Genomic DNA, 26,110 nt, shown 5'->3' with positions numbered 1-26,110 from the left:
GCACGGGATGCGGAGGGGTGCGAGTGGGCCGTGCCTGGGCCGGCACGACCCCCCGATGCCGTGCTGTGCGGGCCCATCAGCCCCCGGCCACAACGCGTTCGGCCCGTCTCGATGGACGTTGGACTCTCGCCGTTTATTTCTTTATTATTATCGGTTATTATTATTAAAATCATCCTCCATCTTTCTAATAATAATTGGATAACAAAATTGATTCATATCTTAAATTTTAAAAAATAAACCCATTTTATTTTTTAACGTTTTAATGAAATTTTAAAAAATCTAGTATTTTTTATTTTTATCTTGTCTCTTAATTTCTTCAGAAAGAAAATCTAGTTAGATGGTGCGGTGTGTACCATGCAACTTAAGTGATTCAAGTGATAATTTGGTGCATTAAAAGGCTCGTGGTGCATTTTATTTTTATTCCCCTTCTAATGGGAAACCTCTTCTCAAAGATGCCTCCCTTTCCTCTGAGTCTTCTCTCCCATGTTCCGCATTTATCAAATTTTAGAGCCTCACCAATTGTTGGTTGTCCTCGGGCAACCAAATTCGCTTCTTGCTCTTGGTAATTCAAAGGACACCGTAGTATAATTTAGAGTAATTGGCTTGAGGTGTGTTGACGCAAATTTAGGGTCAACACTCAAAAGCACTCGAACGTGCAGCCCTCAAAGACGCTCCTTGCTATGTCAATGTGAAGGCCGGTCAAAGGTATGGCAAGCCGGTTAGACTCGCCGGGGAGAGACCAATGAACGCCCGTCCAGGAGGGATCCTGTCAGGGCAGGTGCACCTTGGCTTGCCCTAGGCTCGGCAGACCAGTTAAGACACCTCCTCATACCATGGAGACAAAAAAAAATAGCACATGGGGTTGGAAAAGTAGGATAACGAGGTAGGAAGGTAAAATGATAAAAGATAGATCAGTTTTTGATTGATTGAGTACCCTCAATCGGCCGTGGCCCTTATAGGTAGAGAGGTCTTGCCCTGTTAGGAATCAAAACCCTAACAAATTTCGTGTCAAAATACAATTTCTAACTCGGACTACACATACCAAACCGGTCTGACCGCCATGGCAAACCGGTCTGACCGGTTTTCCTAGGTGCAAAACTTCCCGAGGTCATAACTCTCTCATCCGAACTCCAAATCAGACGTTCTATATATTTATTCTGATCTATCGACGAGAGCTACACAATGGTGAAGTCCACTTTGCATTTTGAGGAATTTGATCCAACCGGTCTGACTGGTGGGGAGACCCATTCAGAGACCTAATCGTCCAGTTCTCCAATTTTAACCTCAAACAAGGTGCAAGATACGAGAACACACAGTGAATTATGATTTTGTCCATTAGTTGTAGCTGTATGCTATAGTAGTAGTGCGATCGATGATAAATGGCTTGAAGAATATGAAAGCGAGCTTCGGGTAAGGACGATTCGCCATGAATGTCCATGCATATGGTTGCACCTTGATAAGTATTTGTTGCTTCCCTAACCTAGAACCGTTGCTAGATGGTACTGAAATGTTGTTAAGTAGAGATGATGATAATTAGTATACTGGTTTAGTTAGTTAAGAGATTGATTTGGATCAATTAAAATATGAGGGATGAAAAGTCAATATTTAAGGGTTGAAAACACATTTTTTTTCTTAATGTCTGATTTCTATAACATCTTTTTAATATAAGAGCAGAGAGAGCACTATCTTCATGCGGCTAGGGTCAAGTGCCAGCTGACCAAAACGCAACCATCCAAGGCATGCATCGCAATGCTCCAGCACGCATCACATGCCTTGCCGTCAATTCATGCATCCGGTGGATTCACAGGAATCCCACCGATTCCGCGCCGTGACAAGAAGAGCTTCCCAACGCGTGTCTGTGAGTGAGACAGTGACGGCCGCACGGTCACGGGCTCTCGTGTGTCACTCCCTTCCCATCAGGCGCCATCACAGTCTCACGAGTGAGAGACGCATCGAGGACAATGGCCGCTGCTTGTAGCCGCTGCCTGCAGGCGGTGCTGCTCTGGGCGGCGCTCTCGCCGTGGACGCTCGCCTTAGAGGCGGCCGCGGCCGTGCCGGCAAAGCTCAAGGCCGCGCCGGCGCCTGTGGTGGCCGGGCCGGTGTCCAAGGTGGAGGACGCCAGGATGTTTCAGATATACTACGGCCAGAGCTTCAAGGTCATCAAGAACTCCGGCGACGGCAAGAGCTACCTGCTCATGCAGGTATGCATTTGCTAGTTTCGGCATCAGGTTCTTCGCCACTTTTAATTTTCTGAGAGAAAATTAGGAGAAGTGCGCATGTGCAGAACACGTCCAAGATGGCATCCAAGACAAAGTATTGCACGGGGAGGATCAAGTCGTTCGTCATCCCCCTCGCCAACTTCTCCGTCGACACCACGGCGTCTCCAGGTACTTGTATTACTTTTTAGAGTAAGAATGCAAAATTGAGAAATTCCTTTGTCCAAACATGAAACATCCCCTTGAACACAGATAATGCAAAATTAAGAACGTACAGATACTACATACCAATCCACGTTAAATTATATCCAAATAAACGTAGCAATAACATTTCTGAACTTTTCGCATCCGAAATATTCACTTCATCATCAGTTTCGTTCGGTTAGCACCGTCTACAAGATGATCTTTCTTTTTTTTAAAAAAGAACAAGGTTATGAAACCTCACTTTCTTTTTGCCTGTGCTTTCTTTCCTCGAACTGAATAGATAGTTCATGACAACTCCATTTTGTTCCCAAGTACTTTTGCTCCTTTTTGTCTGTACATACATCCGTACCGGATCGGGCTAATACTGTTTCCACCTTTGTCTGCAGTGTCATTCTTTGAGGTGAGCAATGCGGGATACAAACTGAGACTGCACTGCAGCATAGTTCAATGGCCGATGGGTCCTTCTGCAGGGGAAAAAAAGGAACAAAATCTGATAAACATCTATATACAATTTCTCATCTAGTCTGGACCAAAAGCTATGAAAATTGTAGTTAGCAGTTACTTATAAGTAGCATGCATGCACAATGAAACAAGAGGCAGCCAAAGTGAAAAAACAAAAGAAAAAGAAAAAGAAAAAGAAAACTCGAGATAGTGCAGAAGTAAATGTCCTAAGCTTATGGCGATTATTATAGAGCTCATGAGTACATTTGGCATGTCTGCAGCTACTTGGAGTGCTGGAAAACTTGAAGGGAATAACATCAAACCAAGTTGCTTCTGAATGTGTGCTCCAATCGTATGCAAGCGGAAATACCCAACTTGTTAATAGGACTGATGCACAGACACTCTCACAATTTAGTGCACAATTCATAAGCAATATAGATTTTGATAAAGGTTGCAACTTTGCAGCATATGTACCCTTAGAAGAGGATACACCATTGCAGGTACAGCAATAACTGGAACCTCAGCCCGCCTGGAACTTGTCTAGTTATTTCTATACCTAAAACTTATATACTGTCTCTTCAATGGTTCTCTTCAGAGGGCTGAGTGGATCAAATACTTGGGAACTTTCACAAATTCTGAAGACAGGGCAAATGCTGTCTATGATGCAGTTAAGACCACCAAATGCAACTCTGTTTGAACTATAATGAATATGTACTAAAGTATGTTTTTATGGCATATGACAGTGCCATAAAACCACACTTTGCAGACTATTTGCCTCATTTCTCTAGCATGTCATTGCAGATAAAGAGAAACTACTTGTGCTTAAGCAAAGCAGCTGCAAACCTTAGCACGAGATTCAAGCCTATTGTAGCGTGGATTGAATACACAAAGGTATGCAACTAAAAACCAGTAAAATCATAACTTTCTCATCCATTCAAGTAACTTTTAGAATAACCCATGCTTGGTGATCATCAAACCTGCTCCTTCTACCGCTGTAGGGAATGTGGACATTTGTCAAAGATAATTACGCCTTACAGGTAAGATCGCATTCTATCGAAGGCTACAAAAAATGTAGTTCTCAAATAAACAAAAGAAATTTCAACAGCTGATGTTCATGTTTGGTTTCATGAGCAGTACATCACAGATGCAGGAGCAGAAATTGTTGATGCAACTATTACAAATAAGAGATTTAATAGTTCAGATCCAGAGGATATGGACAACTTTCATGCTATTCTTTGTGTGAGTATCAATCGTATAGAATATAATATTACAACTTTATAATGTTAAATAGTTTACCAGTTCACTGTTGCATTAGATGCACATAAGACCCCTTTTTTACTAAGAAAAGAGATTAACCTTGACAAAGTTAACATTTAAAATGACTGGTTATATCACATAAACAAGTCCCGCAAAACACCAAATGCTTTATAACTTGACACATTTTTCAATGACTCTACACTTAGCATCTAACTAAGCTTGGTTCACATATATTTCAGACAGTGGACGTGGTCATAGATCAGACATATGCTTTGGAGCCTGCAGAGTATAAACTATCCACATTTTTTGAGAATATTAATGTTAGCCACGACTCATGTTTTAGTTTTGTATCAAACCGCAGAATATGGAGGTTTGACAAAAGGATAGGAGCTTCTGGGACACTTGGTAATAGAAGCAATCTTATTGCTAAAACTCCAGTTTCATATCTTTCACTCATGTAATGATCTAATTGATATTTCCATCCCAAAGAAGTGGTATCATAGACATTGTCCTTCTTTTTCCTTAAGATTGGTATGATGGAGCTATCTCCCAGCCCCAGTTGGTTCTTGGAGATCTAATAGAAGTTTTCTTCCCAACGGGGAACTACACAACAATTTACTTCAGGAATCTTGCAAAGGCATGAGCCGTGTTCTCTCTATGCTACATTTGTCCTTTCATTTGATAATTAATGGCATCTCCAGAACAAGGTTGTTGATCAGTGGAATTATAATTACACAGGAAGAAGGGGTCACAGAGATTGGCCCTGAAATGTGTCTAAGGAGCATATCCACAACCATGGAGCCTATAATCCTGCCCTGCCAATGATGAGCCCAGATGAACATGAAGACTTTTCAAGCTACTATACTCGCAGACAGTGGCAACTAGTTGATGGAAGCATTTTAAGTTACTGACAAACTGATCTGAACAGAAGCATTTGCAACAAAGATTAGATTACACAGTCGAGAAAGATACATTGAGGCATTGAGCGTTCTTCAAAATATGCTGAGAAGGAACTGCTATTTGGTCCAGTGATCATTTTCTTTTTTCTTTTCTTTTTTTGAAATGAGGACGTCTGTTGATCATTTAATAAGCGATTACAAACCAGGACCGTTGTATCCATGTTGAAGGGAGTTCATGTAATTATCCAATAACCCATCTTTTGAAACTGAAACAAGTGTTCTCAATACGATATATGCATGTGATTTGTATTTCTTGACTGATCTGTCCTAAAAATTTTATGAACTGAGATACTAAGGGCATGATTGGTTTCTTGCGCGGCTTAGCCTGGCTCGCATCAAACCAGCCAGGTTGAAGAGGGCCTGTCCACGTGCATGCAAGGCGCATACGTTTGGTTGACTGCATGAATATAGCGTGGATGGACTCAGCTGATGTTTGGATGATCGCATGAAATAGATAAACATGAATGTTTTAGTCACCAGCGCGCTCCCTCGCGCCCCCGCGAGCCAGGCCCGCGAAAAACGGATTTCATTTTCGTTTCTCAGGAGCCAAGCTCGACGGGACGATTTGCACGCCACGAGCCAGGCCGAGCTCCGCTCCCAGGCAACCAAACTGCTCAAGACTGCACCCCGCGAACCAGATCAGACCATATGCAACAAACCAAACGCGCCCTAACTGCTTGCACAGCTTGATTTAATGCTTAGTCACGGTACTTAGGTTACAAGTAGATGAAAACACAAATGACACAAAGTTGAAATGCAAACTCTTTAGAGATCATATAATCCAAAAAAAAACATTAGCCACTTGGACTTGGAGGCTACTTTCTTTGCGTGGTACAGATAGGGAACTACATAATAAGAGTGGAATTAGGAAGCAAATAACTATATTTTAGTCAAGTAAAATATCTCGTTGTCAGGTGAAATTAGTACGGTACATTTTCCACCATGCATCATATTATGGACCTGGAGTCACACACTCATACAAGTTCAAGATATGAGGGGTAATAGCATGCTCATGTAAGCGCAATATACTTACCCATTGAGGTGCTCTTATATGTTTACAAAGAGTAGGTTCAGTGTATTAGTTTGGACAGTCCAGGGTGTCCCTATTCCATGACAAGAATGAGGGGTCTCCAAGAGTCCTGAAAGGAATGAAATGTGATTTTCTCGCTGCTACAGTCATGATATGAGGAAGAAAGCTATTTGGCTCCTTCTAGTATTTGTATCTCAATATCCACAGAACTAAGAACTGTTTTGGCCAAATCTAATCAGAGGAAATACGTTATCCTGAGAGAAACAAATATATTATACCTTGGCTTAAACATGTAGAGAACTACGAAAACCAGTGCAAGGAAAAGGCACAAACCACCTACAATCAGATATGCAACACCAATGAAATTATTTTTGCCTCCAATCCAAGATGTAGTTGAAAGGACCAATGCTTTAGACCCTCCAAAACTATATGTGTTATAGTTGTTCTGTATAACCACAGTTAGTTGATCGTTCGCCATAATATCTGTCTCAATTCTGCCATAAAGCTTTCTGAAAGTTGGAAGGGCAGCAGTTCTCATCCAAACAATGAGATCTTCTTGCTCACTTAACTAAATAATTGACAGAGAAAAATGGAAGAAAATAATTTAAATTAGATCGAAATCCAGAAGAAAAATAGATGAAGTAGAAGTAGTGAAAATATTCAGTGTTGAAGACAGAGAGAAGCATACCGGTATGCTCTCATTTAGCTTAGCACCACCTATGAGATTTCCATTCTGAAAGTTCCTGGGATAAACATCACTGCCAAATTTTTTGTTCTTGTCACTCTGCCAAGCTATATCCTTTTTATTCACTTCAATCACTTTCTTGTTGACTGAAATTGTATATGTATCATTGAACAAACTCCAAGCAATGAGGCCACATGGAACGATTGGAGCACCATCAGCACTAAAACCTTCAGGCTCACAATCTTTTGTCAAGTGTGCAGCATTTTTATACCGCAATTGTTTATCACTGCGACTTTTCACGTACCTTGGAAAAGAATGAATAAGAAAATTGTCTGAATGTCAGCATAATTTCTACTGACATAACATCATCAAAGTCAATTCTTAACAGTTCAATGTTGCTGCTAATGCACTGGATATAAAAGGACATGTGGTAATTAGTTCAACAACATCACGGTTCAATGTGCCTGTTAATGCAGTAGATATAAAAGAACTGGAAGCAATGAAGTTTTTTGGATACAACATTTGATTCAAGCATATACCGTCGATGGTTCTGATAGAAGTCACCAATCTGGTAATATATTTGAATTGGGCCCTTCATATGCTTAGGCACCTACATGGCATACAGCAACCATTTAGTTCAGTACAAATTTTGGTGGACAAAATGATGAAAGATTGCATCTTAACAGCGTGAGCAATAAATAAGGTAATCCTTTGCACCTACTTACTCAAAGAAACCTAAATTTAGGTCATACTCACAGTTAGAGTTCTTGTGCATGATTTATCAGTCTTAGAGTCCTGAATGTACCCAACCTTGTCAGCCATGGGCACACAATTTGTATCATATCTATCTATCAGCTCCACAATCTGCATTGCAGGCGAGTAACATACTAAAAATCTGCAAAATATTACAAAATCAGCAAATACAAAAATGTAGTCAAAACATATATTGGTGTACCTCCTGTGATGCAGAAAGCGATGCAAGACCAACTGGGACAAATATGATGCCAACCAGTAAGAAGGCAGAAATGACCTGTGCTCATGAAAGAGGCTAATAAATCCGATAGACAGTGAAGCGAACATTTATTTGAAAACAATAGATTATTGATAAGTGGGTTAGCTAATTACAATTGCTGGAGTTAACAGTGGTTTGCATGCTGGAAGCTCCTGCTGCGTGAACTTAGAATCTGCACATAGGAATGTTGGAGTCTTGATGTACAAATAATATTAAATCCAACAAAAAAATCTTCGGATGACAAAGCATACATTTGCAATACAAACGAAAGAGAAACAGGGGAGCAGGGACAAATACATTTGGGCTTATTGGATTTCTTCGAGTTGTCCAGCGTTTCGAATGGATCCATCTGCAGCAATAAGCAACAAAGTTGGAGGCAGAGTTAACAATTTTATTGCAAGAAGCAGATAAAATTAACCAACTGGAAATTATTACAACTCTGCGAGTGGAGAAACAAAGAACCGGCAAAAGGCAAAACACAAAAACTGTAGAGAGGTCCTGATAGCTTTAGTTGACTAAGGTGAAAGGGGAATTTCGGGACCCACCGGGTCCTAAGCAATTGAAGAAAATGGATAAAGAAAGACCGTGCTTATGACTGCTGCTTTCGCCGCTTTACTTTTGTCCCTGTCTAAGCCATGATTATGTGATGATAATGACATCGACAACCCTACCAATTAGATCACGGGCGTGTGTGTACGGCGGTCGCATGAAGAAGACCAGGACATTATTTCAATCCAATCGGATACAAGGAACGGAATTCTTCGGTCACATGCGTCCAGAACTACCCGACCACAACAAAATTACTATTAATCATTTCTCAAATAAAACGTGGCGATTGGCCTAGGCACTGAGAGTCGAAAGGATTGGGCGGAATCGGATTATCTGCTCAAGGATTAGAACCGACGAGGTGGGTTGGGTCATCGGGAGCTTACCGGGGAGGCCTTCGATCCCATGTCCCGACGGGGAAGGAGGAGGAGGTGAGGTCGGAGGTGGAATGGTGGTGGAGGGCGGAGAGCGACGGGGAGAGACCCGGACGAACGAATGGGTCGCGACTCGCGAGATGATGGAACGCGACGCGGTGGTCGCGGCCCAGGCTGATTTCGATGGGCCGGTTCTGAGCCAGATTCGCGAGTAGTCTGTTCATGGGCTCGATTCTAATGTGCCAGCCCGTCGTCGTCGTCTCCGGCCCGGGATGGGATGCTCGGCCGCAAACCATTCAAGGGCCCAACGGGCTAGGGCCAGCAGAATACGTGAAACTTGGTTGCGCAACGGTAAATTTGCACCCAGGTCCCTTCGGAGATACTATATATGGCATATGCTACAAAGTATCCATTTGTAGCCTTTACTCTCGCGTCCGCTGCTTACCAGGGTTGATGGGTCGTTTTTCCCAAAACAACGATATGTCTTCTTGTTTTACTGGCGCATGCAATAATTAGTGAAGAAAATACACCGGTGCAACAGTTAAGGGAGAGAGCATCCATGCATACAAACAGTAAAAAATGAAATGCATGTGAATATGAAAACTAAAAAAAATCATAACTTCTAAATCGAACATCCAAATAAGATTTTAATTGCACCATTATATTTTTTACGATAAGATTTTTAAAATATCCTACTTGACTATGTTTGGACAACATTTTAAAAAATATTTTTTTAAGATATGCATTAATTAGTTCTCACTGCTGCGAACAAATGCTTGAACACCACGAATAAATGACTATTTTCTATGAACAAATAAATAAACGTGACGAACAAAAAATGGTACAATGCGGAAAAAAGATTGTGCATCATGAACATTTGATTACACAGGACAAAAATAAAAACTGGATATCATGGCAAATCCACATCAATGAACAACTTATTTGTCTTATTCTTTCTATTATAACTTGTTGGCCATGTATAAATATTTTTGTTTACATATCATGATATGAACCGGTCAACCACGTAGATTCGTGTATTAAATTATTCGTTCCCTTTATAGATTGAACTAGTCAACCATGCATATTCGTGGATTACAATATTATTATATGTCCACAATGCATTTATTTCAAGTGTACAAAATTTTTATGTGGTGATATTATATAATTTATTTTTTGTGTATAAATACTTGTTCTATGAGTTCCTACAATTTATTCAAGGTATATAGATCTTTTGTTCCATTTGTTCATATAATTTGTTCAATGTGTACTGTTTTGTTCCGTGAGTTTATATAAAATTTGTTCCTGATGTATTTATTTTTTTTCTATAAGTTCATTTAATTTGTTTTATGAGTATAATTTTTTCCTTAAGTTTGTATAATTTGTTCCAGATATATGTATCTGGAAAAAAAATTTCCAACTTGATGCTCATATTCTACTATTTTATCTTACAATATCAAATTTTTAATCTTTTATTTGAGTACATTATTATTTACACGGCTCTTTTATTTGCTTCCTACCATTTTCCTGATTTTATTCATTATTAATAATTATTTGTTCATCATGTTATTTTGTTTGTTCACATTAGATCTAGTTATTCAACTATTTGTTCGCAGTAATCAAAATTAATATTTTGTATTAAAAATAGTTTTTAAAAAATTTATTCAAACATAGTCATGTGTGATCTTGTTTTGAAGATGTTGTCAAAAGAAACACAGTGGTGCAATCGGAATCCAATTTAGATGCTTGGTTTATGATTTTCTTATGATTTTTAACTTTTTAATTTCAAAATTGCATGAATGTGTGTGTCCGTTTTTTGTATGAGTTCATATAATTTGTTCGATGTGTATGATTATTTTGTTCCATGAGTTTGTAGAATTTGTTCCGCGCATTCGTGTCTCGCGGAATATATGTAACCTTGATTAAAACTATATGAATAAAAAATTCATCTAAATATAGTCAAGTGGGATCTTGTTGTGAAGGTTTTATTGTAACAAACTCAATGGTGCAATTGGAATTTAATTTTGATACATGGTGTAAGATTTATAACTTTTTTAGTTCAAAATTATTTTGCATGTGGGATGACATCACCAGTTTTATCTCTTTTTGCATGCATGCAAATAGTCTTAGGGGTTGTTTGGATACTAGGGGTTAAAGTTTAGCCCTTGTCACGTCGAATGTTCGGATGCTAATTAGGAGGACTAAACATGAGTTAATTATAAAACTAATTGCAGAAGCCCTGGGCTAATTTGCGAGATAAATATATTAAGCCTAATTAATCCATCATTAGCAAATAGTTACTATAGCATCACATTGTCAAATTATAATTAGTCTATGTTTACTACTCGTAATTAGTATCACACATCCGATGTGATAGGGACATGCGGCGGCGCTCTCAGGCGGCGTCGTCGAAATTCGGCGCGACGTGACAAACTTTATTCATCAACCAAGCAGCACGTGCCTACAAGTTTGTGGCGTCGCCGGACTCCATACGTAGCGTGATAGGTTGTGGCCGGCGTCGAACAAACACATCCTCTCTCGTAAAGTATTTATATTGTACTGCAGAATCCAGATATTTCCGATATGGTACGATAATGTGGTGCACCCGAATTCATACATACACGCACGTCCATCTCAGATCTAATCGATTAATCGCTAATGGCGTCATCGCTGATGGTAAACATTGAGACCAGGTTCTACTTCTTCTACCAGACGATCCTATGATCCCAACAATCAATCCAAGAATGCTCACTAATATTCACACAAACGATTAACAAATGGAAGCAGCAAAACATACTCTAAAACAGAAGAAGACAACCTAATTAAGGTGGTGCGCGCATCCTGGCTGGGGCTAATTAATCAATATAATGGTGCAGTGGATCTGCAGCACGTCGGCGGCGGCGGATCATCCGCGTGCAATGCCTGAGCTGGTAGGGCGGATCGGATCAGCGGTCGGCGGCGGCGGCGGGGCGCGGGCGGAGGATGCGGCAGCGCTCGGAGACCTTCTGCTGGAGGTAGTAGGGGTGGAGCGGGTGGTCCGGCGCGAGGAAGCCCCAGCGGCGGGCGTTGCGGGTGATGCTGAGCAGCCGCAGCAGGAGCTTCTCCGTCAGGTCCCCGTCCCGGTCCCGCGCCACGCACCGCGCCACCCGCTCGATCCGCCGCTTCTCCTCCGCCGACAGCGACGGCACCGCGCGGTGGTCCATCGCCGCCGACGTCTCCATCGATCGATCGATCGAGACCGGGGACGGAATTGATGATGGAGGGGGGAAGGAGGAGCGAGTCGTCGGGGTCCGTCTGGCACAAGTGGTCAAGTGTGTGCGCGCTTCAGGGAGAGACTCTGTAGCTAGCTATATATAGCAGGAGGAGGATCGGAGGCACAGGTGGATCCAACCCATGCATGGGTGGATAGCGACGCCATTCACAAACAGAAATGGAAGGTTTCCTATTCATAGGGAGAACGGCAGGAGCCGTTGGGGGGATTTGCGCGTGTGAGTATGAGCTGAGGAGCTACCGAACATGGCCTCATGAGGCCTGTGTGATTTCAGTGATTATGTGAGGACAAGTTATCAAGACTAACAAAGTATTTAGAATTTATCTTGGAGGTGTTTTAGGTTCTACGGAAACGACCACAATCAAAGATAAGCAAAGACATCGAAAAAACAGCGTTTAATGTAGCCACCGACTCATTCGATGGTGGCAAGGATAGGGCTACCGAATTAGTCGGTAACAAGCCCGCAGAAGGAAACTGCGATCATGGGATGTTCCAGTGGCCCTCCTGGGAAGCGTCGGAGCATTTGTTATGCTGTGCTGATCAGAAGTCAAAGGAGACCATCGAATGATCCAGTGGTATGTTTTTAATGCATGGGACGAATCGCTAGGTTGAAGAAGAAAATCAACTAAGCACCGGATGATCCGATGCTATTAAGTTGATGGGCATCGGACAAAGCATATTTACTTCAGAGAAGTTCCAAAAAGGTTTTGGCGAGGATGGCCCTGCACCGGATGATTCGATGGGCTCCAGGAAGGGCATCGGATGAATCGGTGCAATGTGTCGGTTACTTGGTGAAGAATCTGGGCGCGGGGAGGCCGATGCTACCAAAATGCATACTATCAGAACATACAATGGTACACTTTAACTAACCGTTGGAGCAACGGCTCTTTAATGCCTTGGGCTATTTATACCACCTCCACTCGCTCATTTGGAGTTGCTGAAGTGTGCATGGATCCATTAGAGATCAAGACTTATCAAGAACGCATCCAAGCCACAAAAAGTGCATAAGTGATTCATCAAAAGTTTAGCACAAGCTTAGGATAATGCTTAGTGCTAGTATAGGCCTAAAGAAGAGAGAGTGCAATGTGTGCCTACCTTGTGATCAGTTAAAGGAGTGAACCACAAGTTGTACAAGGTGTGTCAACGCCTTGGAGCCTCGGTGGCTCTCCGGTAAGTCCTCGATCCTCCGACTTGGTGTGGAGTGGCGTCAACGGCTGTGTGCGGGGGATGTGGAGACCCCTTCCTTCGTGGAGAAGCTCCTTAGTGGAGACAACATCAAGGTGACCGGGGAACTTGGCGTGATCCTTAGTAGCCAAACCTTTGTGGCAAATCAAGGGGTGTTTCGGAAGAGACTTGGTGACCGGGAAACAATACTCTTTGTGAGTGTTTCAACAACGTAGGCTAGTGGTGGCTTAGTACCTGCTGATACGACGGGATAAATGCTCGCGTCAAGAGTTTGCTTGCCTTCATCCCCACCTCTTACGTTTCCATATTTCATTCTTGCAACTTGGGTGCCTTTATTTTCTTAGTGTAGTATCTTGCTAGGATTAACTTATTTTCTTGCAACTTGGGTTGCAAAACTTATTCCATGTTTCATACTAAGTCAATCTTAATTGAATATCTTGATAGATATATTTTATGCAAAAGTGATGGAAGCTATAAATTAAAGTTTTTAATTTGACTAATTCACCTCCTTCTATCTACCTACCTCCTTCTATCTACCTATGAGCACCGATTCCGATTCCTTTTACAAGCCCTTAGGCCCTCACTCCGTCAAAAGTTGCGATCAATTCATGGCCCGAGATTTACAATGAAGCAGCCCACCTCCAACATGCATCGGCCCTGTTCTATGCGAACCGTGGCCCGTTCTGTCGAACGAACGAACTGCGTGCGACGCCTAGCGGTTCGGCTGCCATCGGGGACCCGCCGCCGGCGTGCTTCCCGGGCAAGAGCTTGAATCGGTCGAACAGTTCGTAGCCAACCCGCCGCCTGCGTGCTCCGTGGCGCCGCACGCCAGGTGCCCGCGGCCGGGACGCGTTCGCGCGCCGGCCAGGCCATCCATCGACTTCGGGTACGGTGCCTCTTTGCTCCATGGCTCGCCGGAGCAATTCACTCCCACGTCCTGGACGGAGTTGCTCGCCTCCCACTCCTGTACGAGGTTGTCGCCCATCCCTGGCGCAATCGCCAGTTCCCGACCACGGGTGGTTGTATTGGTGGGTGATGCCGTGATGGTGCTTGGGCTCGTGCCGGAGATTGGTGGCCGAGGCGGGGCTCCGCAATTCCGGCGTGGAGGACGACGGCGGTGGCGGTGGCGGCGGACGGGCGGAGGAGTGGACAACGACCAGGGCGATCCGATTTAGGGGGTTATTTGTAAATATCAGGGGGTAATATGAAAATATTCGGATCGCGCATCGCGATCCAAATTAGGGGGGGTATTTGCAAAATATAATCAGGGAGCGTTTTGCAAATGTTTCGGACCGACGACACGGGAGCCGGTGAGGTCGCGCGCCGCCCGCGGCCTCCGCTAGCTCCTAGTTCGTCAGGAGATGTTCCCGCGGCAGCGCCGTCGCGTGGCGTCGGAAGGCGGAAAGCGGTGGTGGGAAAGGACAGTGAGGGATGCCGGGCCGGCGACGCCCGGGATTGCCGTTGCCGCCGAGTTGAGATTGGAGAAGTAGCGGTGGTGGGAAGGAACGAACGAACGAACGAACTGCAATCGGCGATCTGCCGCCGGCATTCTCGCCGGCGTTGCGCCGCCTTCCCGGGCAACAGCTTGTCGCAAATCCTGCCAGGATTCGAGCATGGCGTGCCGAGGTCACAGTAGAGCATAGATATAGATCTGAGGCATCAGGACGCAAAAATGGCGACAAACTCTGCATTCCTTGCTGAGAAGATGGACCCATGACATTACATTTCAAGGTCGTGCGGTGAACAAATCTTCTACCTCGCCCAAATATGACGGATCATGCTATAGGCAGGTGAGGTGAGGATTGACGACGGTGATCATTCAGAGGCACCAGCACCAGCAGGAGAACGAGGAAGGCGAGTGCCCGGTTTCTCGGATCTGAGCCGCCAGCTCTTCTGTCCGCGCTGCCTCTTGGTTCCTCCTCGCCTCCGCGGCCTCCCTCTTAGCCTCTGCTCGGTGGCTTACTGCTGCCAGCTTGTCGGTGAGCCTGTCCTGCTCACGCGCCCGTTTCCGTTCTATCTTGGCCTGGATTCAGAGGAAGGTTTCGTCAGGCTCTGCAAACTGAGTTTCTCTTCAACCAATGTAGTATATCAAATTCAGGAAAACATTGGAGCTTGGAAATAAAAATGATGCAGACATCCAGGGCACTAGGCAACAGACAGAATGTTCTGGAGACTAATTCAGGCAAGGTTGTAGTATTCCTGATTCAATCTTGTAGCAGGATAGTCATATTTTGCTGGGGGTGATGGTGCTTTCTTATGGTTCGGTAATAACTTCGTATGGAAACTCTGTTACATACAAACTCCAAATGAGAAGTACTTGTGTCTATGGTACCTCTGGACTCTGGTGCTAGGTCATGAGGTAGCTGAGAAATGGAAGTTTTACCTCTATCCTCTTCATTTCAGCTTCAATTTTTGCTTTCTGGTGATTTTCCCAAGCTTGAATCTTTACTTCCTCCCTCTGAAACCTAATAAGTTGAAGGGTTGGATAAATAATGAATTAGAAACTACATGAAGTTGCAATCCACCATTTCACCTAGCTTCTAATCCATACAATTTTACTATTATGTGTTGGTGAGCCTCTTTTTTCCTTTTCATGCCATGTTGTTAGCATTTCTGTATCAAAACCTTCTATTCTTCTAATAGCAAAGCATGCAAATCATATGTGTGTTCAAGGGGAAAAAAGATACTATGAAGATAAACAACAGATGAATTTAACCAACACGGATCAAATATACCTCGCAAGATACTTTGCCTTCTCTGCCTCCTGCCAATCTGTAGCTCGAGCCTCCCTGTCGATATCAACAACCTTATCTGTAGTAGTACTTCTGAAATGTGCAGAAGCTTTCTCTTCTTTACTTGCCCATGCGGCTATAGTAGTCTTGCCTAATCTTTGGCCAAGATCCATAATTTCCTGTCTCGTATTCATTTGTAGCTCCTCCTCAGACATCTCCTTCTTGTTAGAATCGATATTACTTATACTGAATTCAGTCATACGTTGCGGAGTTGGTGTCCGAGAGGATGTTGGACTAGATGCAATGATAGGCGTCCCAGTCCGAGAAGGCTCCTGGCTGGCAATTGGAGTCATTTCTGTTCCCATATCTCTCATCGAGACTGACCTAATTGCAGGAGCAGGTTCATCAACGATCGAAGCACTTTGTGCAGGTTTAAATAAATCAGATTGAATGAGACCTGAAAATAGAGCATAGCATAAATTTTGATCAAATGCGTACTGAGATGTACTAGTACCAATAATATAGGAACACACCAATGAAACTTTATTCCATATCTGTGAACTTTCAAATTGCAGCAGCTATCATCTAATAAGAGGATGATGCAATATGCCTGAAATATATCCTGATCTGAAAAGCGTTTATCCTGGTAGTCATTTCCCAAAAGAAAATAAGTAATGCATTTGGTAGTTGAGCGGATTTAGGTAAATTATACTGTCATCTTTATATTTGTTGTAAAAATTAATGGGTGGCAAATTAATTAGAGCAACTCCAAGAGGCTCCTAATCTTACCCCCAATACATTTTTTAGGAAAAAAAGAGAAAAAACGAACTCCAACAGTCCACCCAAACCTTCCCCAATTTTTTAGCAACGCTAAAAAACAGCCTACCACCGCGTATATTTTAGCGTTGGCATTCCTCCCCCAATCCTAATTCCCACACGCTCGCGCGTCCCTTCTGATGGGCCCAATACAATGACGTGGCCTGTTTTTAAATATTGGGGGCTATTTATTAGCGATCTGCTGTGGATTGATATGTTTTTGGGGGAAACTTTTTTTGGAAGAACCCCCAATACATAGTTTTGGGGAAGAATTTTTTGGAGTACTCTTGGAGTTGCTCTTATAGTTTACTTTTTAAGGGTAGGAGAGCCTGCCATGATGAAAAGAACAGCCCAACATCAAAGCCAGACTTTTCTGCACCAGCAACTCATGATGTTACAGTTTACCTGTCCCCAATTCACCCCGCTCCAACACTCAAATTTGGCAACCAAATATTCTAAATAATCCTTAGCTCAATCCTGCAGGCTAAATTGTAAACAACTACTGATAGTTCAGTCTCCAAAGTTCAGACACACATAAGAAGCTGCAATCCAATGGCATCAATCAGACATATGGACCTCACAAGTCACTAGCACAAAATTTACCACTGCATTATCAATTCAAAGTACTATAATCTATCACACTATATGTGTTGAAACTGAAACAAAAAAAATCAATAACATGGCAAAGTTTATGCTTACCATCTGAATTCTTAACCAAGGGTGCAGTGTTGGTGGGCACATCCACAACCACCTTAGCAACGGCCGGTGGGCGGCCTCCATGTTCAGGAAATGCCAATGCCGACTTCTTTGGCACAGTCCCAGTGGCAGGCCCCGCGCGGCCTGTACGGTTTGACGTCGGGCTGGAAATCCACTTCTCGGCGTCGTCCCACTTCGAAGGAGTTGGCCGGGAGAACGGCGGCAGCAACGCAGCCACCGCCGCAGACCTCTTCACCGTCGGCGGTCCCGATGAGCTGCTCTCGGAGTCGAAGCTGTCGTCGTCCGGAGCTCGGTTTCTTGATCTGTGGCCACTGTTGCTCGACATCTCTGTGGAGGTGGAGCATTCCAAGCTCCCTGTCGACGCATGCAGTATTCAGTTTCAGAGAATTAGCGTTCAGAAAATGGCAAAGGTTGAATCATGCAACAATTTGACGATTTGCTTAGGCTGTAGACTTACTCCGGTCGTCGAGCTCGCCGGAGTCGTTGGCCTCCGGTGATGTGTCATCGCCGCTGCGCTGGTGTTTCTCTAGCCCTCGAAGCATTGCTCGCAGCTTAGCTGGAGAGAATCCACCGGACTGGAGCAGAGTGAACGAAGAAATGGTCGGTGAGGCCGCAAGAACCAAGAAGGGTGAAATGTGGGGACGAAGAGTCGAAATGGTGAAATAGAGAAATGGAGGCGAATCGAACCAACAAATTGCGCCAATTTAGAACCGAATAAAGCTGGAATCACACCGGAACAGACAAGAAGATCCCAGCTTTTTAGTGAAGTGTGCACTGAAATGTCCGACCCATCCCAATCCCATCTTTGCAACCGCCAGCAATTGAAAGCTACGGCACAGAAAGCTATGCCAAATTCAAGAACAGTGCCGCGTAACATCAGATTGCTGGACAAAGCTGCAACTTTTCGGCGAAATGCGCGTCAAATTTAGCCGCAAAAGTACCAAAGCGCCAGCCGAATTCGAAGGAAGAATAGAGAAGGAAAAAAGCACTGCAAGGAATCTGTCCAGGCGGCAAAAATCCTCAACTATCATCGAGTTCAGCAACGACAGGCGTGCCTTCTTTCCGAGAACTAACCATTAAAAAGTCACACCTCAAGAAGCACAAACTGTATGGAAAGCCTCAAACTTTTATCCAAAGAACATCACGAACCCAAGACGAGCAAGCAAGAAAGCGCGGAACTTAACAAATCGAACGAGATCATCGGTGCCAATGCCAGGTTCCACTCAATCTTGCAAACAACCCAGCACGACATCAGGACGGGCAACCAAGCAAGATCCAGAAACGGAGCGCTCAGAAAGCAAATTCACACGGGGACCGCGGCGAGGTGGGCACCTGACGATGGAGCGGCTCGTGGATGCGCTCGTAGTCCATCAATGGCGCGGGCTCTGAATCAGTTGCGAGGCCAAGAGGAGCGGGAGCTGGGGAGGCCGGATGAGGAGGAGAAGGGAGGAGACGGCCGGCGAGACAGGAAGCTTAAGAAGTGGGGATCGGGGTCCGTGGACTTGTGATTTCGTGATGTCCAATTGCAATATTATAGTTGTAGTGCGCTTAGTGGCGGTGGAATTCATTAATGCTCATCTTGAGGATTAGCGGCAGGAGTTTGGGCGTTAGCAATTGCAAGCAGAGATTTGGCTGGATCCATTCCCTCAATTTCGTGACACTATAGAATTCTTTGTTTGTTGTAACGTGCTTGGACTTGTGCAAATATCTGGGAATCAGAATGTGCTGCCGGGTGCTTACATTTTTTTTACTGCTAGCTGAGGGTAAATTTGGTTCCAATTTCAGTACTTTTCTCGTCAGGAAAAAGACACATTTGGAAGAAATTATTGTAATGATCTTCCAATCAGCAGATTGTAAGCACATTTGGAAGAAATTATTGTAATATTTTTACAGAATTTTTAAGTGGACAGACTATTCAGTTGCAGTGCCTACTACAATGCCGATACTCGGTCTTTCGGGAAAAAAAACAATGCCGATACTCTGTTGGAAAGGAAATAAGGCAAGTAGCTGATCTATGACAACATGATGTTACAGTAAATATGTGCTAATCATGAATTAATTAGATTTAATAGATTCATCTCGCGAATTAACCTCCATAGTTTTATAATTAGCTCATATTTAGTCCTCGTAATTAGCGGTTGAAGATTCGATGTGATAACGACTGAACTTTAGCTAATGATACAAACGGCCCCTAAGATTTGTCAAGTGATCAACTAATCATGTAGGTGCATCTGCTTGATGGAGGAACCAGAGAAAGAAGCATAGATTTCCTACATCTCGAGCTGTTCACCTTTGCCACTGCAGCAAGCAATCGCAGCAGATTACGTGCGCCGCGGTCTGCACGCAGCAATTGCTCTGAAACTGAACTTCTCTGAGGGCTGAGGCCAAGCAAGCAGGTCAGCTTGCGTCTGCCGCTGCAGCTGCCGTTTCCCGGTTCGCTAAACGGAGCAAATTTGAAAATAAAAATTTCCTCTTTTTTCCTACTCACTCCGTCACTACGTTTAAATTTTTTTCCAAAGTCAAATATATATAGTTGGTTTAATGATAAATCATCTAACATCATCTTTATGTTTTTAATCTCTATGATTTCATCAATCATAGTCAATTGAAAAGGATTGGCTTTGAAAAAGTGTAAACATATTTGCTTTGAGCAACGATCGGAAGGAGAAGAGCGAGTGACAGCATTCACCGGTGAAAGGACTGGCGGGAGAGTACCAAATTTTATTGAATCCATGCAGCAGCTACTCCCTCTGTTTTTAAATATATGACACCGTTGATTTTTTACTTTGACAACCAATATCTATTAAACGAGTTAATTAACTAAAGTAAAATGTGTATCATTATGTTTATTATCAATGTATTTTAGATTTAACTTGTAGGTTTATCTATTTGCTAAAATATTTATAAAAAAGATGAATAATCAAACAAATGAAAAAAAGTGAACGGTGTCACTATTCCGTACTTACTGTGGTTAATGGTAAAAAAATAGGATCGGGAAATTTTACTCTTGCGACCGATGGAGGAAGCTGTGTGACACTGTGACAGGGAATGCACGTGTGAAGCGTACAATCTGAATCTGAATTCCTCGTCCATTTGGCACGTACTAGGAAAAACTTGGGCAAAATATTTGTGTCAGGCAGGCAAGTGGTGCACTGACAAGACGTGACAGGAGGACCCAAGAGGGCATGAGGAGTGTACAGAAATCAGAAGGGGCCGCTAGCCAGTAGAGTAGTAGTCAGTGCCACACATGACACCAGGGAGCGTTCAGAGGTCAGTCATTTTGAGCTGGGTTCCTGCCTTCTTTGCTCTTTGGTTCTGTATCACGCCCTTGGCAGGCAAATGTTCTACAGTTCTAGTATATTTTTATTGGTCCCCAGCTCGTGAATGCCTTCAAAAGAAAGATAAGGTCTTGTTTAGTTGCTCAAAGTTTGGAGGTGCAAAATTACTGTTGTAGCACTGTAGCACACTGTAGCGTTTCGTTTGTATTTGTAAATTATTGTCCAAATATTGACTAATTAGGCTCAAAAGATTCGTCTAGCAAAGTACAACAAAACTGTGCAATTAGTTTTTGATTTCGTCTACATTTAGTACTCCATGCATGTACCGCAAGTTTGATGTGATGGGAAATCTTCTTTTTGCATAGTGTCAAAGTTGGGAGTTTTGGATGAACTAAACATGGCCTAAGATCACAGGTTTGTTCCTGTCACATCTGGGAATTTCCTTGATTTCAGTTACCAACCACACTGCTTCATTGAAATTCAGGTGGTTAGAGGCTCGGGCTATGTTTGTTTGAGCTACAGTTTTTGAGTTTTTTTGAAAAGCCAACGCTAGCTTTTAAAAGATGTGTTTAGATTTCTGAGCTCAAAAAGTTACGAAAAGCTTATAAAACTAAGCTTTTCAGTTTTTCATATAAACTTAATTTTTTGAGCTTCCAGCTTTACAAAAGCTGTACAAAAAGTTCATTGTTTGTTTGAGTTTCTGATTTTTTACGTTGAGAAACTGCCAAAAAACTTAAACATGAGATTGGCTTTTCCAGATGACTAGAGCTTTGATGAGTGCATGTAATGCAGTGTTGCTTTTTTTGGAGAAAGAGAAAAGGCAACAAGTGAGTGCATGTAATGCAGTGTTGCTTTTTTTTTTTAGAAAGTGAAAAGGCAACAAGAATCCAGGGGACACAGAGCACTATCCTGGTTGGCTGTTTGCTGACACTTAGAAAGGCATACCATTTCCAGAATAGTATTGAGTATAGGTTGTTTTTTTTATACGAGTAAAATTGTAATTAGTATGATTGAGAAAATAGGTCTAACTTTTCTTTTTGGAGATTTATTCGGAATGCTGATGGCATGCACTGTATGTGACTAGATTTGCCATGATTGCTGCTCATAGATGTGAGATTTAGTGGCGTCAACTGGCTGGAGATTCTTGGTGTGCCCACGGACAGAAGCTGATTTGGCGAGGGAGGTTGCAGGAGGAGGATGTCTTTCAGGAGCCTGATTCAGGACATGAGGGACGAGTTCGGGAGCATCTCGCGGCTCACCTTGCGGTCCCGGTCTCACCGGTCTGCCGGCAACACGTCGCGGGCGGCGGCCGCAGAGCCGTCGGAGGCCATGGATCAGAGCTGCTGGACACAGCTGCCCCCCGAGCTCCTGCCGCGCAGTTGCCGCCGCCGCCTCAGTGCGCGTGCGAGAGATTAGGAAACGAGTAGAGATGTGGAAATAAATAGATGAGAAGTAAAAAGAAAGAAGATAGGATAATTAAGAAAGATTTGATATATTTCAACAATGTCATTTTACATATGTCCAATCATACCCCTATATTACACATACTACTCATGCATACTACCTATACTACAGTTTAATATTTTAGTAGTATATAATTAATCTCAACCGTCGGATTCTTGCATACAAGTTCTTTTCGAACGTTCTAATAAGCCAAATGGCCGGCTCTCTCCTTCGGAGTTGGACAACAGCAAGACGCATGCAACCACAACTTGAGTTCTAAGCATTCATCAACAGAGAATTCTCATACAGTCGGACAAGCATAAGCTGCTACGACAGAGATGCTCAATAATTCCTTGTCGATGGAGAGGCATGCAGAGAATTCTCATCGCTACCCAAGTTGCATTTTCTCGTGATCATTCTTATCCCAAGACCGAGATGATGCATATGATTAGTTGGGTTAGGTCCATGTAATTATGCAATCACGCAATGATATGCTACTCCATGCACACGACTTTGACCAACAGCAACAGTGTACGTACTAGACTACTATAGCTTTGATTGCTTTGTGTCAATCCACTTCGTTGGCGCATCAACCGAACAGGGGAAAGGTATAATCACCTTCCAATTAGCGGTTAACAAGAGAGCAAATTAAAGTGCATTCTGATGAATCAACGGTACTAGCTGCAATGTAGGCTGTGTGCATTCTTGTGAGGTAGCTTCCTTTCATTCAACAGGGAACACGAAACAGATCAGCCGGGTGAAAAACTACTAGTGCATTCATTGGCTCCTTCAATCGAGGAAGGTAACTAAAGAACATGCATGGATAATGCATGAGTTCGTGTGCCCGCCGGCTACGGGAGATAAACAAAATGAAAAATGGGGGTAGCAAGTAAATTCAGAAGCCGCTATCTCCATCCTTCCAAATCCAGGAGCGCAAAGCATTTCTTGACGGCGATCCTCCAACTGCTCCAAGATTGTTTTCGCGTGGCTTCATTTCAGCGTGCTTTTGTAGGCTGCACTGTTCTGTGTGGACGTTTACTAGGCCTATATATATATTCTCCATGTCCAGCCATAGAATATCTTATTTTGTGACCAGCCCATCCAACGCGAATTGTTATGTTTCAGACAACAATGTAGTTGACTAACTAGAATTGATATGTCCATTCTTGTATGTCGACTAACTATAAAGCATCTTGATGCTAAAATTTTATTTGTTTGAATATGTTATCTTTCCCATTTGAAAAAAATGGAGCATTTCAGTATTGGATTTTAGTAACCGTGGTACCGAATAATCCCGTGCAACTGTCTGTTTTAGTACGGCTGATTTTGCATGGTTTTTCCAAGTTTGGTCAGGTAGACAGCACCGTACTGTGGTGTGTGAGGATCAACACCATTATTCATCGTTTGGTCTTCCAATTAAGCACCTTGTCCGATGTACTGCACGACCGCACGATGTGCCGTGCGCTGCTAAACAGAAGGCACCATGAACTTGAGAGGAAAAGTTGGCATCCGTATATGCATTAGCAAAGGCACCATGCTTTGCTGCCGAAAAAGATGAGTAGCCTGATGGCAGGTTTGGTGGTGCCGACGATGCTGCGGTTTAGTTTCCTTCCTCATTCCTTGGTTGTTCTTCACTGTCTAAGTTGAAATACGTTGCCGTGTGCGTGTGCCCGGTCAGCCCACGTTATACTAAAACCTTTTCACTTATTCATCTTCTTAGGACCTGTTTGGCTTCAGTGTGTTAAAATTTAGCATCCATCACATCGGATGTTTAGATACTAATTAGGAGTATTAAATATAGGCTAAGTACAAAACTAATTGCACAGATGGAGTGTAATTCACTCGGATGTTTAGATACTAATTAGGAGTATTAAATATAGGCTAAGTACAAAACTAATTAGCACCATATTGTCAAATTATGGACTAATTAGGCTTAATAGATTCGTCTCGCGAATTACACTCCATCTGTGCAATTAATTTTGTAATTAGCTCATGTTTAGTCGTCATAATTAGCATCCGAACATCCAATGTGACACTGCTAAAGTTTAGCACCTATTATCCAAACATCCCCTTAGTATAAAGATACGCGGCTCTCCTACGTATTCTCGAAAAAAAAATGCTGCAGTTGTGGTCGGCTGGGCCTCCCCTCCATTCCGGTTTCCTCGGGGACCCATAGGTTGCTGTCGAGACCGAGCGCGCGACCGCCGCCGCGCATCGCCACAGCTCACGAAAGCGCAGCAGCCTCTGAAAATTCTCAAACTGTCCGCGCACGGGTGCTTCTCGGCCGGGCCCGGTCGTGGCAATCATTTCAGGCCCCAATTTCTGCCGGCACCCCAGCGAGCACTGACACGTTTTCTGTTCAGAAACAAATAAATGCTTTGCCACTCAAATTGTTTCCTCAAGTGCTGTCGGTTTGCTTGCATGCACACCACACGGTCCCTTGTTCAGAAATTAGAATTCAGAAGTACTCGCCGAACGTAACTTGTGATAGGCACCGGCTCGGGAATGGCAGTTGAGTTGGACAGGATCACAGGAATAAAATGAACGCACCACCACCTGCTAATCAGACTGGAAGCCTCTGAACAGGCTGGTGGGTAAGATGAGAATGAATCGTTGAAATTCCAACCTGTTCTTATGGTTCTCTGAATTTTGATGCCTGTTGTGATCTGGTACATGCTGTCAAGCTGATTGATCATCAGACAGGTGTGTGCTTTATTGTGTTTGATGAACCCATCTATTCCTTTCACACAGCCTGCTGACTTGCATCAATCAGTCTGGGTGTATGCTTGACTATGCTTCCAACAACGCTCGTAGTCTTAAGATGTGGAGGTGGTCCAATATCTTTAGACTTTAGGTCCCATCAGAATTTGAGAAGCATCAGTTTAGTCATTTGCATACAGACAAGCTTGCGTCAGTGGACGAGGATCAGGTCCAACCTCTTCGGATTGGGAGAGATGAAGCAATTTCCCTACAAACATAAAGGGGTTGGACATAATCCCTGAGCAGCTACCCTTCTTCTGAAGTAGCCAATCTTATCACACATTTTCTCCATCAGAAAAAATAATCAGAGTCCTTGCCTCTTCTAAAGTTTACAGATGGAAACCCGTATTGGTAAAACAGGTTGTGTTAGTGACATTTGGGGTTGCAATGACTGCAGGAGTTTACATTTTTAACAAGCCGTATTTGCCATACTCAGTAAACGCTTCTTCACAAGAAAGCTACTAAACCTACAAAAGGTACTACAAGGTATCTCACATTTGCCTTTTTGTCTTTAGCAATTGGACGGAACTGTTAGAAATGGACCATCGACGTTACTGACTAATGGATTGGATGGTACTGTGCAATCCCACGTTTTGGCGGTAGTTTCCTTAAGATGAACAGCACCAAAGACGATGGTACAATCTCAACAAGCTGCATAAGACAGTGAACACCAGCAGCAAATAATATCAGCAAGTGCAACGATTGATCATAAGAGATATAAATGATATCACAAAGTAAGTTCATATATGCACCAACGATGCTACTAAGTCTATATGGTTGGATTATATATGCATCACAAAACCATCTCCTATCATCATATAAAATAGATCTCCAAGAAGACATCAATATCTAAAATGAAAATCAATCAAATGAAAGTGAAATCTAAACCTGCGAAGCAATACCAAGTCATCTAAAATAGCATGGCCAAAACTGCAGATACTAACAGTTTATTTGAGTGAAAAACATACCAAGTAGTAAAAGAAGTTCAGGATTGGATGGTTCAGAACATCAAGGTCAGCTTCTTTGTCAAAAGCACTAATGCACATCTGTAAGATAGACACACTATGTCAAAATGTTTTGGAATTATTTCAGAATTTAAGTTGGTGTTGCATAGGGTTTACCATTATGCATCTGATCAAGAAGCAACCAAAGCATATGGTGGTCACATAGCCAACCTGTGTAAAAGG

The 26,110-nt window shown here is 43.1% G+C and overlaps 4 protein-coding genes across 5 annotated transcripts; 1 reads left to right on the top strand and 3 right to left on the bottom strand.

The window, feature by feature from the left end:
- The first annotated feature begins 1,892 nt into the window (after positions 1-1,892).
- LOC117838923 (uncharacterized) lies at positions 1,893-5,334 on the top strand. 2 transcript variants are annotated; one of them, XM_034719126.2, is made up of 12 exons: positions 1,893-2,201; positions 2,285-2,387; positions 2,807-2,820; positions 3,143-3,361; positions 3,457-3,528; positions 3,663-3,752; positions 3,860-3,898; positions 3,996-4,100; positions 4,358-4,404; positions 4,480-4,523; positions 4,646-4,755; positions 4,857-5,334. In XM_034719126.2, exons 1-12 carry the CDS (start codon positions 1,962-1,964, stop codon positions 4,941-4,943), a joined length of 1,170 nt encoding a protein of 389 aa, XP_034575017.1. In that variant the 5' UTR covers positions 1,893-1,961; the 3' UTR covers positions 4,944-5,334. The 2 variants fall into 2 exon arrangements, with proteins under 2 accessions (XP_034575017.1, XP_034575016.1); XM_034719125.2 differs by having other exon boundaries at positions 1,898-2,201; positions 4,358-4,523.
- On the bottom strand, positions 2,495-8,876 carry LOC117838924 (ALA-interacting subunit 1). The gene is made up of 10 exons (XM_034719127.2): positions 8,737-8,876; positions 8,102-8,153; positions 7,918-7,976; positions 7,748-7,822; positions 7,549-7,656; positions 7,332-7,402; positions 6,796-7,096; positions 6,386-6,675; positions 6,111-6,216; positions 2,495-2,884 (listed from the first exon to the last, which is right to left on the bottom strand). The coding sequence occupies exons 1-9, from the start codon at positions 8,755-8,757 to the stop codon at positions 6,156-6,158; spliced, it is 1,038 nt and encodes a 345-aa protein (XP_034575018.1). The 5' UTR covers positions 8,758-8,876; the 3' UTR covers positions 2,495-2,884; positions 6,111-6,155.
- A 2,361-nt stretch (positions 8,877-11,237) lies between these two features.
- LOC117835944 (uncharacterized) lies at positions 11,238-12,285 on the bottom strand. Its single transcript, XM_034715276.2, has one exon. It carries the CDS (start codon positions 11,940-11,942, stop codon positions 11,667-11,669), a length of 276 nt encoding a protein of 91 aa, XP_034571167.1. The 5' UTR covers positions 11,943-12,285; the 3' UTR covers positions 11,238-11,666.
- Positions 12,286-14,850: 2,565 nt separating this feature from the next.
- Positions 14,851-19,075, bottom strand: LOC117835879 (uncharacterized). Its single transcript, XM_034715198.2, has 6 exons — positions 18,775-19,075; positions 17,900-18,017; positions 17,425-17,796; positions 15,913-16,366; positions 15,561-15,642; positions 14,851-15,200 (listed from the first exon to the last, which is right to left on the bottom strand). The coding sequence occupies exons 1-6, from the start codon at positions 18,811-18,813 to the stop codon at positions 14,997-14,999; spliced, it is 1,269 nt and encodes a 422-aa protein (XP_034571089.1). The 5' UTR covers positions 18,814-19,075; the 3' UTR covers positions 14,851-14,996.
- Between the last annotated feature and the right edge of the window lie 7,035 nt (positions 19,076-26,110).

This window comes from Setaria viridis, chromosome 9, assembly GCF_005286985.2.
Source record: "Setaria viridis chromosome 9, Setaria_viridis_v4.0, whole genome shotgun sequence".
NCBI lineage: Eukaryota > Viridiplantae > Streptophyta > Magnoliopsida > Poales > Poaceae > Setaria > Setaria viridis.
The sequence above is the reverse complement of the archived record's forward strand: the minus strand, read 5'-3'. Positions and strand labels throughout refer to the sequence as shown.